At 41.9% G+C, this 17630-nt stretch overlaps 1 protein-coding gene across 32 annotated transcripts in view; it reads right to left on the bottom strand.

The window, feature by feature from the left end:
* RBFOX1 (RNA binding fox-1 homolog 1) overlaps positions 1-17630 on the bottom strand; it is a 1446067-nt gene that overhangs the window by 585152 nt on the left and 843285 nt on the right. For 2 of the 32 annotated variants that reach the window (XM_083585182.1, XM_083585188.1), the window contains exon 2: positions 9778-9901. The exons of the other annotated variants lie outside the window; for them this stretch is intronic. In XM_083585182.1, the coding sequence (XP_083441308.1) occupies positions 9778-9901 (124 nt within the window). The remainder of the gene's footprint in view (positions 1-9777; positions 9902-17630) is intronic. 32 annotated transcript variants of the gene reach the window in all.

Genomic DNA, 17630 nt, shown 5'->3' on the forward strand with positions numbered 1-17630 from the left:
TAGAGGGAAGCTAGCGCACAGGGTGAGGTGGGGAAATTTCAACCACTTGCTCTCAAATGTAGTTTCAAACTGAACAGCTCCCGTCACTTTGACTGTGAGCTCAAAAATGAATCTTTAATACAAATTGCAACATCCACACCTTTACAGTAATGACCTGTTTGATGTATATTGTATCTATCTATATTAATTACATCATTAATAATACTTTCTTTGAAGCCTGCTCTGTTAATATAAGGATGCCAGGCAATGTATTTCCATCCACTTTCCCAATTGCAAATCATCTTTGAGAAGAAAGGATTGTACATCTAACTATGAAACACTTAAATCATATCAGATTTTTTATTTCCCAGTGATGCAGGGAGGGTGGGGGAAGAGAGAGATTGAACTGCGGGTGGGGGAACAGGGCTGCTGTGTTATTAAAGGTGTTTTGGTTGACTTATTGTATTGCTTTAATGAGATTAACAGATTAACTAAGCAATTAAACATAGGGTACAATCTAGCCACAACTGACTGTTCTTAAATCCCACTGATTTCAGAGGGGGCAAGTGAAACATGTACCTAACTCCCTCCAACTGAAATCAACACAGGCTAGGAATCACAGCCATTATCACAATGGTAATTTACAATAAGCAATACTACACATTTCTTTGCAAATGTGTATACACATATTGAATCGGGCCACCAGCCCATCTTCCTCACAGTATGGTCTACACCAGGTGTGAGAAACCTTTTTGGGTTGCAAGCCAAATTGGAAAGGTGGCTGAGACCACCCACCTGTCAACTGTGCAGCTTTGTAACTCTCCCCCTATCCCTTTTGAATTCCTAATCTTGGAACTTTTAAAAAAGGAATGTGGGGAGACTTGCAAAGAATTTAAAACAGCCTCCATGCTCTCTGAGATGTGTGTGTGAGTGTGCTGTTTTAAAGCCTTTTGCAAAAGTGCTTTTGGAAACACCCACCCTACTTTTTCTTTAAATGAAGGAGAGAGGGGTGGCTTTTTTTCCAGTACCTATGTGAAGCACGTTCAGGCAGCCCTCATTGCTCCTGATTCAGCTTCTCAAATGCAGGGAAAGCTTCTCCTTGGGCAGAGCTACACTAAGGGTTTATAATGATAAGGAAGTGTTAAGGACATAAGGGTTATGTTTTGCTTGTAACGTTAATAATATGTTATTAAAATGTGACACCAGAGGGCACTGCGGAGCAACCAATTAACATTTAACAGGGAGAAATGTAAAGTATTGCACTTGGGCAAAAAAAAGGAGAGGCACAAATACAAGATGGGTGACACATGGCTTGAGAGCAGTACATGTGAAAAGGATCTAGGAGTCTTGGTTGACCACAAACTTGACATGAGCCAACAGTGTGACGCGGCAGCTAAAAAAGCCAATGCAATTCTGGGCTGCATCAATAGGAGTATAGCATCTAGATCAAGGGAAGTAATAGTGCCACTGTATTCTGCTCTGGTCAGACCTCACCTGGAGTACTGTGTCCAGTTCTGGGCACCACAGTTCAAGAAGGACACTGACAAACTGGAACGTGTCCAGAGGAGGGCAACCAAAATGGTCAAAGGCCTGGAAACGATGCCTTATGAGGAACGGCTAAGGGAGCTGGGCATGTTTAGCCTGGAGAAGAGGAGGTTAAGGGGTGATATGATAGCCATGTTCAAATATATAAAAGGATGTCACCTAGAGGAGGGAGAAAGGTTGTTTTCTGCTGCTCCAGAGAAGCGGACACGGAGCAATGGATCCAAACTACAAGAAAGAAGATTCCACCTAAACATTAGGAAGAACTTCCTGACAGTAAGAGCTGTTCGACAGTGGAATTTGCTGCCAAGGAGTGTGGTGGAGTCTCCTTCTTTGGAGGTCTTTAAGCAGAGGCTTGACAACCATATGTCAGGAGTGCTCTGATGGTGTTACCTGCTTGGCAGGGGGTTGGATTCGATGGCCCTTGTGGTCTCTTCCAACTCTATGATTCTATGATTCTATTCTATGATTCTATGAACCAGCAACCAGCAATAGGGAAACTGTTGTTACTGACAAAACAAGGTAAGGGACATTTTTAATTTACCAGTATGCCCTGTGACGTTTTAGAATGATATATCTAATAACATTAAATATAGTAGATCAGTGTAGATCTACTCCCCCCTCCCCCCTTGGGCTATATAGAAACAGGAGACATTGATGTGCCTCTTCCTCCTGAAGTGAAGGTGGGGAGAGGAGACTACAGCAATGTAAATAATTACATAACAAACTTAATTATGTCTGGCGTCTAAATAGGGTGTACAGTGGTACCTCGGGTTACATGCGCTTCAGGTTACAGACTCCGCTAACCCAGAAATAGTACCTTGGGTTAAGAACTTTGCTTCAGGATGAGAACAGAAATCGTGCTCTGGCGGCGCGGTGGCAGCGGGAGGCCCCATTAGCTAAAGTGGTGCTTCAGGTTAAGAACAGTTTCAGCTTAAAAACGGACCTCCGGAACAAATTAAGTATTTAACCCGAGGTACCACTGTATGTTTAGAAGCAAAACAGAATATAAATTACATTATTGATGTGGTTTTGTAGAACTCTACACATTTACTAGATATCTAAAGCACAACTGTCCTAGCAAACAATTTGTTATAATAAGCTAATTCTCTCTCTCTCTCTCTCTCTCTTTCACACACACACACACACAGAGAGAGAGAGAGAGAGAGAGAGAGAGAGAGAGAGAGAGATGTGGCCAATGCATTGCCAGTTCAGTTATAATAGAGTCAAACTCAGCACAGCAATCTCAAGCTTCAAATGGATGGATACCCTCTTTTGGAACAAATTATATTTTGCACTGATGCATTTCCTCGCTGTGAAGTGAGGAGTGAAAGTCCTGCATCCCAGAGACACAGATGTAATAAAGCAGAAGAAAAGAACAATAACAGAGGTACTAATAATCCCAAACATGAGCAGTTACGATTACAATGTGTGATATTTTTAATGTGTGATATATTAGTGTCTTTTTGGTTTCTATGGAAGCCGCCCAGAGTATTATTATTATTATTATTATTATTATTATTATTATTATTATTATTATTATTACAAACAAAGGGTTTGGATAAGAAGATCCAAAATCTCACCCCCACCCCTTGTTACTATTTTTAAAAAATATATCAAAGAAGAAACCATCACACCTCCCCTCCATTTACTTTCTCCATGCCATGCATAATTTTAAACACCACTAATCTTACTCACCTTTCCTCTAAACTAAAAAGCCCCAAATGTTGCAATATTTCCCCATAGGGGAGTTGCTCCATTGCAGAAATCCTCCCAATAGCCCTCTATGGTAAGTATTACTGATGAACGAAGCACCCCATAGTTGCCTTTGACTGGACTTAACCACCATGGGATCATTTACCTTACTTTTTACCTTTACTGCTATTACTGATGGCAGTGCTTTCTATTGTAGGAAGTTGCTTGCCTAAGCGCCAACTTTTAAGTTTATGGCAAAGTTGTGAGTTGATCAGCCCCTTCCCAGTTCACAGTTTTGGCAGCAATTAAACTTTAACTAAACTGAGTGCAACTGCTTAGACAAATCTGTTAATTTTGGTTTCTACTTTTTTCCAGTCTTATAGCGTATTTTTGTATGATCACTTTGCCCTAGTATATTGCTCGGCTGGAAAACCTGCCTTGCAAAATTCAGAGAAATCCAAATTCTGAAGGGTGGTGTTGTTTGCCTGTTGTTTTTGAAAGTGCAAATTAGGTAGGTTCATCTTTAAATGTGAACTCAGAGCAATTTTCACCCCATCCCAAGTGAGGGCTAGCTGCATCTATTTGGGTGTGCACCTACATGGTAGTGTTAAAGGGAATACCAGTTGCTGGGAATCACAAGTGAGAGTTGCTGTAGCACTCAAGTCCTCCTTGCAGGCTTCCCAGGCACATCTGGTTGGTTGTTGTAAGGACAAGATGCTAGACTACATGGGCCATTGACTTGACCCAGCAGGACTCTTCTTATGCTCTAAGGGAGCATCTAGCAAGCAGTCCCTAAAATTCACAGTCTATTGCTAGTGAATTTTCATGAGGACTTGAAAAAAGCAAACCACAAACTGATATGGAAATGATAGAACTGAGCTTCATACTAGAAAACTGAGAAACTGTGAGAAAAACCCAAACTGGCAGATTTGCATATCCCTTTATCTCCCACCGCCTGCACCCCCCCAAAAAAAAGATGGGGGAAAATAAAAGCTTTTGGAATACCTCACATATCCCATAAACTGACTTTCAGATTGTCTCAAGCTGTCCTGGCAAAGCCAGCCCGTTATCTCAAACTTTTGGAAAGCATTCACTTCATTCCAAATCGCATCACTTTTCATAGAGCTGTTAACACCGAGACCCTCGGAATAATTGTGCTGGTAGCAGCTCACTCTCCAGGTGTCCTGGTGATGGATACAGTAATAATTCAGTGACAGGAGAGTTCCTGCTATGCTCAAAGATACACACATTTTGTCTCTTTTTTTCAACCTCCACATTGCTACCCAAATCAAACCAGTATGCATTCACAGGAAGGAAGCTAAAAACATTAGCTTCACTCAAATCTATCTGTACCTATCCTTTCCTTCAGGGAATCCAGGGCAGCACACAGGAGGGTTTCTGTATCCCCTTTCAACCTCGTATTAACTCTGCAAGGTAAGTTTGGTCAGAATGAGACACAACACGTGAGCTCTGATTGCACATCTCCCCAAAAGCAACACAAAAGGCAAGTGATGTAATGTTAGTAAAGGTAAAGGGACCCCTGACCATTAGGTCCAGTCGTGGCCGACTCTGGGGTTGCGGCACGCATCTCGCTTTATTGGCTGAGGGAGCTGGCGTACAGCTTCCAGGTCATGTGGCCAGCATTACTAAGCCGTTTCTGGCGAACCACAGCAGCGCATGGAAATGCCGTTTACCTTCCTGCCGGAGCGGTACCTATTTATCTACTTGCACTTTGACGTGCTTTCGAACTGCTAAGTTGGCAGGAGCAGGGACCGAGCAATGGGAGCTCACCCCGTCGCGGGGATTCAAACTGCCAACCTTCTGATCAGCAAGCCCTAGGTTCTGTGGTTTATCCTACAGCGCCACCCGGGTCCGATGTAATGTTTGTCCACACTAAAATACCCAGAGTCCATATTCAGGCAACACAATGTCTTTATTGGGACCAATAAAAATGTCACAATATAGTGTGCAAGTTTTTGACTTCTCCAGAACTCAGGGTGAATTTTAAAGAAAGCAGGGGAAGGAGAGAGGGGAATGATAGTTTAATGTTGACACCATTTAGTCATAATCTTAGAATGGAGTTTAAGCTAAGTTCTACCTGCTTTTAATAATTTCTGCAGCTCGGAACACCTATTCCATTAAACACAGCTTTGTAGGGAAATATATATTTTATATTTTCATTTAAGAATGCATTCTTCGCCACCATCCTAACTATGGAGAATGATTTTCTTTGTGTTGGTGTGTGTTGGGTGTGTGAATGGATCTCACAACCCTACTTCTTTTGGGTAATCATGAGGCATTTAAATCTGTTATGAGGGTGATTACATTTTCTTTTTAGTGACATGGTACAAGGCCTTATTTCAAAATCATTCCTTTTTGCACTTTAGCATGTTAAATTTATGAGCGTCATACTGTAGGCTTTTTTTTTTTGTATTTTTCTCCCCATATTTTAAAAGTGTAACTGCCTTATCAAATATTTAGCTGCCTAATGTCTCAGAGTTTTTTACAACACTGAAAACCACTTTATCAAAGTAACCACCAAGAAAGCTGTGGACTTGCATCTCTCTCTCAATCTCTCTCTCTCTCTCTCTCTCTCTCTCTGTTTAAACTTGGCTGGACTGCAGCATTTAAAGGTGGAGTGAATAGTGCTTTGTCGGCCACCAACAACTCCCAAAATAAGAGAAACGTATTATCAATATTTAATTGGACAGAGCAGAAATATAACATGCAGTCCATATTTCTCAAAACGAGAACTATTTTCAGTATATGGCAATTTGTTTTCTAATACATCTTTTACAAACCAGAAGCATTTTCTTCCTTTCATAATACCAGGCTCCTGGCAGTTTAATAGCACCCCCCCCCCCCCCCGCAAGACATTTGATAAATCCTTACTTGGGTTCTGTTTCTAGTGAGTTTTTAATACTATTAAGGGTCTGAAATTCATCTTTTTTGGAGTAGGCTTCAAGGGGAGAAAATGCTTTTTACCACTATATACAACTAAACACATCCAGATTAACACTTTTATATTGCAAAGAGGTCATTTGTTAATTTTTCTTCAGGGTGGTGGTGAAGAATTAATTAGATATTTTATTGAACCAACTATATGAATTTTGACCATATTACATCTATTCTCATAGCATGTAAAAGGATGAGGAAACCCCAGTCACTTTTCTAAGTTGCATAGGATTTCTATCTATACATTCCCCCCAAATCCCCAAATTTAGAAATAGTAGCTAGAATAGTTCACTTGAGTTTAGTTGCAGGAAAAAGTTTTGTCAAGCCTAGCATTTTTGTATGCCTTTTTAAAACTATTTTAATACGATAATGTTACTTCTCGTGTTTTCTCATTGCACCAGCAACCAGAAAATTAAGAGTCAAATTTGTTGCTCAGCTCTTAATGTTCTTTATGCTTTGTTATGCCTTATAGGTAAACAAATAAAACTATTACACACCATATTAAATTGAAATACAGCACATTTCACCAGAGTGGAGGAGAGTGTGGTGTGTGCTTGCGCAGTCTGCTCTCCAGACAGGGCCAGATTTAGGTTTGATGATGCCCTAAGCTACTGAAGGTAATGGGGCCCTTTATATGTCCAGCTGTCCTTTGTCAACAAAAAAGTCACTTTTTTGTGTTGAATATATGCTATATGGTAATTTATGGACCTAATAGGTATCTAAAGCCATTTGCACATAACAAAATATGTATTTTATCAAAGTGCATCCAGTTTTTTCCTTTAATTTTTTTTTTGGGGGGGGCAAGAGAGTGAGGCCCTAAACTATAGCTTGTTTAGCTTATATGTAAATCTGACACTGTCTCCAGACACTAACTGTAGACCAGCAACCTCATTGCTGTAGCCTGGGCAGAGTCCGTCCATGTTCAGGTCACACTTGATTTCATTTCCCCAATGTTTCCTTACCTGGTCATTTTCACATTTAAAGTTATCTTCGCATGATGTAAATCAACTTTTGGAAATCTAGTGGAATGTAGTGCTCATTTTCATGTTAATTGCTTTCAGGGAAAAAGCTCTGTTTGCAATCCCATTAAGCCAGAAAATTGCAGGAGTAAAGTGATGGAAGTCTGGGGAAACAAATACGTACAAAAAAGTGTAGGGAGTGGCAACATGTCTGAGTTTCCCCCCTGTTGTTCACTGGTGTGAATGAAACTTAGCATGGTGGTATATCGGCCAAAGTTCCATAATGCAACAGGTAATGCAATGTAAAAAGAATGTGGAAAGACATAGACATAAGCCCCAGGAAAACTAAGAATAATTCCCACTTCTGAATACACCCTGTCTCTGAAAAGCTTGCAGTGATGAAGCTCACCACAAGGGGCAGCTGTTTCTGACAAACCCGAAATAGAGACTTTGATCTGTAAAACAACTCCAAGGTATATTTCCTGCAGATCTACATATGGCCTGGATGTCTGTTAAATGTGAACATTTCAGAGACATGTTCTGGTGTCTCTTGTTGTTCTGAGCAAGGAAATAAATGGTGTAAAATGTTTTAAATAATTATGGCAGAACCCCTTTCTGAATTTCAGATCACACATAGACTACAGTGCTGCTTTGCACAAAAGCAGATATCCCCCCCCCCCCCCAAGATTCCTTTATTCTCTCTCTCTCTGCAAAAGACCTAGTCACAGAGGACCGCTGTGGCTCAGATTTACTTCTTAGAGAAACTAGAAAACTAAAATACCTAAATCTTAAAATCTTCTTCCACCATCCTTTCAGACAATACCAGCAAATAGTAGATTGCAGTCTGAGTGAAATAAACATTTGCTGTGTTAACTTCACATTTCCTTAAGAAATTAAATCATACCCAACTGTATTTTGATATTCATATATTTTATTTTATGAGAATAAGGTTCATTTCTCCCTGCCAAAGGAAAATAATGTTAAAGAAACAAACAAACAAAAAACACGAGCCAAGAGACATGGGTGTCCATAGGAATGTAGAGTGGAATGCAAAGTAGAACACTGGCAGTGAGGAGCAGGCCAGTTTCTCACAAAACAATTACAATAATAGCATCGGTATGTTTTGCCTTGTCTCTCTGGTTCTACAAAGGTTAGAATCTTTTTATTTTAATGAAAGCTGAGAATCGGTACATTATGTTTCACTGGGGGTGGGGGAATAACTGCCCTCTTCCCATGCACCCCTACAGCAGATGCCTAGGCCTATCATTTTGCTTTTAGAGAAGGCAAGAAATATACCACTAACCCCCCCGCCCCCCCAAAAAACCCCTTCTTTAAAAGGAAGAAAATCCTGAGAAAGCAAAGAGGCTCCACTTCAATCAATTCCCTCACCATGTGGACTTTAAATACCTTTAAAGTATTGCTGAAAACAGCAAGGTGAGGGTGGGGGGAGAGAGAGAATAGGCGAAGAATTAGTCAATACTTGTGTACCCCGGAATTAATTAAACCGTCAAAGAAATCAATTACGCACCACATCCCCTCCTCTCTTCACAGCCCAAAGTTACTGAAAGCTCAATAGCTCTTCCCATTTCAGAAGAAAACGTTGTGGGTATTTACGAGTTCGGAAACAAATACGGTATCAGAGTTAATGAGGGGCAAACCTTTAAATGTTTGTCAGAGTGGAACACAACAGATAAAGACCGATGTGCCTGGAAGCTGACCAGGGAAGATTCTAAAGGTTGCTTTCCAAGCAGGGCAGCTCGGAGACGACTGTGAAAAAAGAATCCTTACCTCAAGTTGATGCATTATTATTAATGATGGTGTGACAACAGACCCACAGGTCACCACAGATTAAGTCCCCAAGCCAGGTCTTGTCAGATACTAGCCGTGCAATGCAAGAAGAACAAAGAGAAGGGTGCCATTTTCTTTGCTCAGCCAGTGTTAGGGTTAGCCAAGCAGAACTATAACCAGCCTGTGGTGACCATATTTATGCACTGGCAAAAAAGAAGAACAGTGCCATACCAAAACAAGAAGATGACAAAAAATGGAGGAGTGGTGTTACCTTAAATTGGCAAATTCTAATTTATATGTGCCTTGCAAATATAGAAATAATTACAGGAACTTCTGTAGTACTGCCATACAGCTCCAGTATAGTGGGGTGACTGTGGTCAGTGGACCAGCTCAGTGTGCTGTCCATTCATGTGTGTCTGACCTCATTCATGCCCCTTTTGAGTACTAGCTAAGGCTTCCTGCCCCAAGCTCTTCTAATTCACAAAGTGCCGACCTTGTGCATCCATGCAACCAGTGGAGACTGACCCATTTGGGTGAATGGGGCTCTGTCCCACTAACATCAGTCTGCCCTTAGCCAACCTCCCTCCTCCTGCCTTCTTAATTGCATCTAGTCCAGAGGGTGGAGCTGTCTATCAACTTCCTCCTCCTTAGTGCAAGTTCAACAAGAAGGAGGATGGAGCCAAAACTAGCATGAGTTGGCTCTGCCTATCATGGACTCTGGTACCACCTACTGTTGGTCTCCCCAACCAACCGGTGGGCAGAGCCACCACAGATTATAATATTGTTTTGGAGCAGTACCCCACTCCACCCCCCAAAATAAATCAATTAAATAAAAAATGTGAATCCCATAAATACATACATAGATCATCCAAAGGGGGTGGCTGTGGTAAAGGGGTGTCCCTGCCATTACTCCTTCCTCTTCCTTCTTCTGGTCCCCCAGTTCTACTCCTCCTGCTAATTGTAGCAACGAGGAGATGATAAACCTGGGGAAAGGGGGAAGAAAGGATGGGGGGTGTCACATGCTGGGGGAGAAACAATTAGTACATCGTCTGGAGTCAACAACAGCTGCACAAGTGGCACGAAGGGGAAGGAACCAGCAGATGGAGAATGATGGCTCAGTGGAGGAGTGGACTCAAACACTATTAACTGGATTGTTGCAGTAGGTTTCATGGGGGGTTGTCCTTGAAGAGGACTTGGAAACTAAAATTGGTCCAAAGTGCAGTGGCTAGATTGCTGGCTGGGGTTCCCTTCAGATCTCATATAACTCCTGATCCAAAACAGCTGCACTAGTTACCAGTTTGCTTCTGCGCCCACTCCAAGTTGCTCATGTTAGTTACGTGTTTAAAGCCCTAAATGACTCAGGTCAAAAATACCTGAAATACCTCCTTCCCTGCTACAGCCCCTCTTGGGTGTAAAGATAAGAAGAGAATGCCTTTTTGGTTGTTCAACCACCTTCAGAAGCTCAGGGGGAGGCCCTAGAGAGAATGAAGCTCCCTCCCCACAGAGGTACATCTGGCACCTTCATTTTACAGGTTCTGGTGAATGGTGGATGCACACATCTGGAGGACCAAAGTTTAGCCATATCCACCATAAAGTCTATTGATTAGAGCAGGTGTGGCTCTCCTGATGTTCTTAGATTACAACTTCCATTACACTAGGGACACTGTTCATTCTGGCTGGGAGTTGGGAGTTCAACAATATATAGAGCAGGACAGGTTATTCATTCTTGCATTAGGGTTGCAGATTTAGATTGGGGAGACACCCCCCCCCAAGCTCTTCTTGGATATCACCAACATATTGTCCAAATGATGGTGCCTATCTGAAAGCAGAAACACCACCAATGGAGAAAATGAGAACTCCTGAATGTATTAATGAGTTGTTAATTCATGTGCCTGAGATTGTGGATTTTATTAGTGCCTGTAAATCTCATATGTATCGAAGTCCTGAGATTTCTGAAACTCTTGTAAATTAGCTCTCAGTACTAATGAAACAGTTGTTTAGGTTGTCAAAGGGACTGGATTGTGAAGGATTCTGGTGTTGAAATAATTACTGAACCAAATAATTAAACTATGCTGCAAAATTACTCTTATAGCAATATTTACAGTGTATTTTCCCCTCGCTCTCGCTCTCCCCCCATCTTTCAAAGAAACAAAGCAAAACCCTGAATTACGATGCTTATTACAGATGAAGCTGCACTCATAATAGTCTTAACCAACGATAAATCCATTGTTCTAAAGTTACACAAAAGCTGGTTTCAAAGTAATTTGGTTTTGCTCTACAATCTATCTAAGTGTCTTCCGGTGCAGACTGTTACATGCATTCTGGAGATTTCAGAAATTTCATAGGTACAATGCTGAACTTCAAATAAGGAAGATTCAATGACATAGTGGTTCCCCACCCGCCCACCTCCCTTTAGTGCCAGGGCCATTATCTGCAACACTCTGTCTGACCTCAGCTACCAGTGCAGAGAGAAATTGTAAGCAAAGAGCTAATGAATGGGAAACACCTGTTTCATACAACCTGAATTTCATAAAGATTTTTTCAAAAAATTCCGTCTCATCTCAAAAATGCCTCCTTAATTCCATGCAGAGGAGGGACTGAGGGGAAAAACCCTCCCCCTAAAAGCACAAAAAGAGACAAAGGGTGTAGCCAAATAAATTCTACTCAGAATAGACCCATTGAAATGAGTGAATCTAGGGTAGTCATGCCCATCAACTGCAATGGATCTAGGACTAGTGTTGGGTACAAACCAAGGCCACAAAAGGTGCAGACATGCTCCTACCATCAGCTGCATCAGCAGCAGGCAGAAAGGCACCTACAACTGAAACAAATGCTCACGGGCAGAAGCTCCTTGCATCTCTCCACTTTGCAGATGGAAAGGAGGGTGGATATTGTATCTTGGCATCTAGTGAAATTCCATTATTTTTGAAAGGGGGCGTGCTCAGTGCAGGAGAGGCTGTGCCCGTGCAAAGAGGTACTGAACAGGAAGAACCAATAGTCTATTCTATTATGTATCTCTTTTTTGAGAGGTGGGGGTATTTACTGAAACCTTCCATGGGCACCTTAGAAGATACCAGTGGGCACACAGGTGCCTGTGGGCCTCACATTGGTGATTCCTGTCCTGACGCATATCATTATCTGCAGCTGGTGAAGGAACACACGTAACAATATTTTAATAGGGCAGAGGCACCACCACCTCACAAAGAAAAAGGAAATATATCAACAAGGGGATAGCTTTTGGGTCAGCATCCACATGTTTATACACAACAAAAAGTGCTCTGAGGGCTACCTATCTAGCACTGGGTTGGATTTGTTTTTGTTTTTTGTTTAAATACACTTAATCAAAGCATAAAGCTTTGTGCACAGGGAAAGGCTACTTGATGATTTAATTAACACATCTAGCACCCTCTCTTAATAATGACTGAAGGCATCATGTGGCTAAACTTTGGATATCCACAGTGGATAAAGACAGAGGAAAAACCCCTCAGCTCTTAGTGTGTAATAAAGTGTGTGTGTGTGTAGAGAATAACAAAATGGAGATTTGTGTCTGATTCTGAAGCCTGGAGGCTCTCAGAAACATGGAAATGGAATTGCCACCTGTCTTCTGTACTGAGCTGGGAGAGCTTGTGATGCAGTGGTGGTCCTGCCTCCTCTCTTCTCCCAAGCTCCCACCAGCCTGAGTGTGATGTGAGTCAACAAGGTACAGGGTTAATGGAAAGGGGGGGGTTAAGAAGGGGGGGTTGGAGAAAGAGAGACATCAAGAAAGAGAGAGTGGGAGAGGAGAGGAGATGGCTCTACATATGTTCTAGATGAAAATATAGCAGCCAGAGTCATGCTGGGGGGAAACCCCAAAAGACTTTTGTGGGGGTTGACCAGTGTGATGGCAACTGAATAAAAAAAGGTCAAAAAGGTAAGGTGGAACATTTACAGCAACTATTCACACACTGAGTCATAATTTAAACACAGGAGCATTTTATTGCTTTGCACCGTGGTTATACTGCATATGTTCTTTTTGCTGTTTATATGACTGGTTAAAAACATACAATTGCATGATTTAGACTATATCCTTTGGAAAGAAGTCTTTAAAACTTAACTGCAGCACTCAGGAAGTGGATAATACATGGCATATCCTGTTTGTTTGTTTGTTTGTTTGTTTGTTTGTTTGTTTGTGTGTATGTGTGTGCACTATGTACGTCACACACAAGCTGTATATACAAAAGGAGAGTGCATATATTTCAATATCTGAATGTATAAAATATGAGTGTATATACCTATGTCTGCATTATTCATAGACATGACTTTTAATCTTTGTCAGAAATGCTACTGTAAATCCTGGAGTGTGAAAGGAGACACAAATTATGTTAATAGCAAAGCTTTGTGATCACATTTTGTTTTCCTTGCCTGAAAAATCTTATCTTTCTGTTTCATTGTTTGCTTGTTTGTTGTTGCTGTTGTTGTTATGTCTCAGTTTTCAGTATCTATGTCCCTAGAAATTAATGTTTTTCCCCTGCTATTTTGCTGATCATTCCAACAAAAAGATGGAGATATTTTGAAAGCATACAGTTCCTTCTTCCTTTTTTCTGCACAGAGCGTATTTTTTCCCCCTTGGGAAACCCTAATGAGAACATACGGGCTTAAACCTGAACTGGAAAGCTTCATGATTTCCCACAAATTAATCACACCACCACATCGAGGCAATTACAGCGATTGAGCTAATCATATCTACACCTTGCATGAAATTAGCTGGCAGGAGACCTTAAGCTTGCAGGGAGCTAGACAGAAAGAGGTTAACTTTGCAGAAATCATCTCTCTCCGAAACCTTTGATGCTAAGAACCACACTGATCTTCAAGGAGAAACAGAGCCTGAAAACTTTAAAAGGCTGCACAGGTAACAAGAAAATGGGGTGGCGGCCTTAAGTTTTCATTGTTGCCATTCCCCCCAACTCTCCATAACTTTGCATGTCCGAAATGTGTGATGGGGAGATTTGGAAGGGTGATAGATTAAAATGCTCCCCTCTTTTTGCATGTGTGTGTTGATATTTAATGTCAAAAAGGAAGGAAGCACATCAAAGTGTGTGTGTGACATGTTCATTAGATCAGCTTTTGACAGGCTGCTAAACGGTAGTTCAGAATGAAGAGCAAAAAAAAGAGAGACAGAAAGAAGACCTTCCCGTCATTAATTACCCAAACATGCACAGCATTGAGCTGAAGACTGGGGAATGGGAAGCAAAGTGCTGACTCCACAGGATTTACACGCCAGCGACTCCACTGCCTCTCCCAATTTGCAGGAGAATAGGAAATCATGAACAATTGATATGCCCTGTTAGCTCCTATCATGGGGAGGTAACTCTCCCATAGCCTAAGGGGTACCTGATACACTTTAACACTGAAAAATAAAAGGTAATGTGCTTGGCAAAAAATTGGGAGGGAGAATGTGTGGAGGCAGAGAGAAGAGAGCAGGGAGGGAAGGGACCTAACCTGGGAGTCTTGAAGCAGGTTTGAATTGTAGCACATGAGACAGAGGGAGAAAGTGAGCAGGGAGAGCACAAGAAAGGGTGCCAAGATACTAATTTTGCAATTTTGGTTGTGTCCAATGAGTCGGGCATTTGTGAAACTAACCATGTAAATGGGGAAATGGCTTAACTCCTCTCTGCAGCTTAATGCCTTATTCCCCGCTTCCCTTCCATCCTGCCCCAATAACCTCTTCTTTTTTTGAGGGGGGTGGGTGGGAAGGATCTGCTGGGTTCCTTTGTTCCCCTGCATAATGCAGTTACTTTCCCCAGCTTAATCCTCTAGAGAAAACTAATCAAGAATGGATAAAGCTTTCCCTCTTCATGGAAGAGTTCCCCCCACCCTGCTGTCCCATTTGTTCTATTTTGCGAACAAGACTGGCAGTGCCAGCAAAGCTTGTAGAGCTAAATGTTTCAAGATTGTTCCAAGCAAATTGAGCTAGCAGGTCAATGCTGTGTGCGGCAGTGGCTGCTGCTGGTATTTGCGGTTAACAGACTCCAGCTCTTTTGCATGTGCGTTCTGATGCTTTGGGTGTTTTGTGTTCAAGCAGTACAGCTGCAGGTTTCACTGGGGTGTTGTAAACAGCTCCCCAAATCTACAAGCAAAAACACCAAGGGAAATGCAGTTTCGCAAGGACGTAGGAAGCTGCCTGATATTGTGTTGGATTGGCCCATCTAAGCTCAGTAACGTCTATACTGAGCAGGAGCTCAGTTCTCCAGGGTTTTAAGCAGGGAGTCTCTCCCAGCCCTACTTTGAGATGCTGGCAACTGTACCAGGACTTTCTGCATGCAGAACAGATGCTCTGTCATTGAGGTACAGTCCTTTACAACATCAAATCAGACCACTGACCCATCCGCCTCAGTATATTACAACCGTAACAGAGTGGTCCTCTTTCCTGCTTTACTGAGGACATATGAAGGCATCCTCTGTTTGAAGCAAAGTCCAGTCCAAATCAGGATTAATGATTTACATTCCAACAAAACCAGGGAAAGAAATTGCTGGCGTCTGGTTATGCATCTCATGTCCAGAAAGGAAATCAATCCAGCAGATACAATCAGTACTCAGTCTTGTTGCTGTTTTCAGTTAAAAAACAATACATATCAATGCATCAATACCGTTTGCACTGTGTCCTTCTGCATCAAAATGAGTGGTGAGGAATAATTTAATGATAATATAATTAATCACAAAATTTGCCATGGCAGGCAGAGAAACAAAGTACATAGCTTTTTTTCTGCCAGAAGCTGAACTTGCAGTGTAAGGGAAACAGTGTTGCACGTGATGAACACAGGTTGGAATGGAAATTGATGTGCTCATTGGAGCCAATTGGTGTGAAAGGAGGTGATCGACTTCTAGGGCCACTGGAGAAGGCGTGCAGGAAGAACACCAAGGAGTTGCTCAGTATGCTCCAAAGCTCAGCATTTAGGAACATGAAAAACACAAGGGGCTTCGGTTTCAAGAGAAAGGTGTGCGAGTTCTGTTATGCATAATGGAAGTTCAAGGGGAATACAACTTTACTCACTGTGAAAGATGGTATTAAAGGTAAAAGGTAAAGGTACCCCTGCCCGTATGGGCCAGTCTTGCCAGACTCTAGGGTTGTGCGCTCATCTCACTCTAGAGGCCGGGAGCCAGCACTGTCCGCAGACACTTCCGGGTCACGTGGCCAACGTGACGAAGCTGCTCTGGCGAGCCAGCACAGCACACGGAAACACCTTTTACCTTCCTGCTAGTAAGCGGTCCCTATTTATCTCTTTGCACCCAGGGGTGCTTTCGAACTGCTAGGTTGGCAGGCGCTGGGACCGAGCAACGGGAGCGCACCCCGCCGTGGGGATTTGAACCGCCGACCATGCGATCGGCAAGTCCTAGGAGCTGAAGTTTTACCCACAGCGCCACCCGCGTCCCTGAAAGATGGTATTAGAACACTCCAAATCATTTGACCATGTACATATGTGCACAGGAAATGGTGGATCTAGTTGAAAGGCAACACATTGCATTTGTTGTGATAATCCCTAATTATTACTACTGCATAATTATAAAATTATTGTATAATAATGGAAGGAGCCACGGCTGTGAGGGGTGCGGTTGTGACCGTGACTATCATGAAGAGACCCTGCACTTTTGAAATTGCTACTATATTACTGGTGACAACCCAGCACACACCAGGTTCATAAACAATAAAAGAAGAAGCAAAGTAATCATAACACTAAACACAATTATAACTAATAATCTCACCTCCTAAAAATACGGAAAGGCTAATTAAGTTAGCAAGCTACAAAATAGGTCAGCCTTATTTTCTGAAGCTTGTGACAATATTACCATTCATGAAATTTTATTTCATGGGTTATCTGCTCAGAGAGCTTCAACTGGTTTCTCTATCCATGTTTCATAAGGGCAAAGATCATTTCAATTTCTGTGCTATAGCAGAACTATCTTATTTATCTCTTCATTTCTCATATGGTACCACATATTTCCTTCCTTCATATCCAGTGAATTTCTCCCTTACAGTGCAATTTTTCAGCTCCCAACTTCCTTCAAAATGCCTCTTGATTTTTTGGGGGTGTGGGTCTCCTTGTCCTCTTTATCTGAATTATGTCTGTAGATCTCAGATGGCACAAGTGCTTCTCTGGCTTCTCTATGGACTGCACAGAGAGAGAAACCAACTCTAACAGAATTCATACTAGGAACTCATTTTCCTCAGTGTGGATCTCTGACCTAAAGGAAGGGGTGGACAAAGAGGGGGGAGATGGCAATTGCACATGGTACAGGATTAAGCAAGTGAATGGTTCAATCCATTTGGGTAGGGAAATCACTTGCATATTGTTTAAAATGACCTGGATAGACTGCAGTTAGGTGTCTTTTATAAATTAATAAAGCAAACAAAGATATAAAGTAATGAGCCAGGGAATATTTTCATGTTGCTCTGAAATACGTTTGACTGATTTATAGGGCCTAAGAAGCATATTCAAAAAGAACACAGTGTCTAGTCCAGCACATTGTTCTCACAGTGACTAACCATATGCCTATGGGAAGCTTACAAACAAGCCATGAGTGCAATAGCACTCTTCCCATTTGTGGTATTTAGATGCATAATATTTCCAGCAGTGCGGGTAGGACATAGTCATGGTGGCTCATAGCCAATGATGACAAGAAGCCAGACATTCTTTATAGTCACACCTATTTAGGAATGACTCAAAGGAAGGATTT

Source organism: Podarcis filfolensis (assembly GCF_964270895.1).
Source record: "Podarcis filfolensis genome assembly, chromosome: 14".
Classification (NCBI taxonomy): Eukaryota; Metazoa; Chordata; class Lepidosauria; order Squamata; family Lacertidae; genus Podarcis; species Podarcis filfolensis.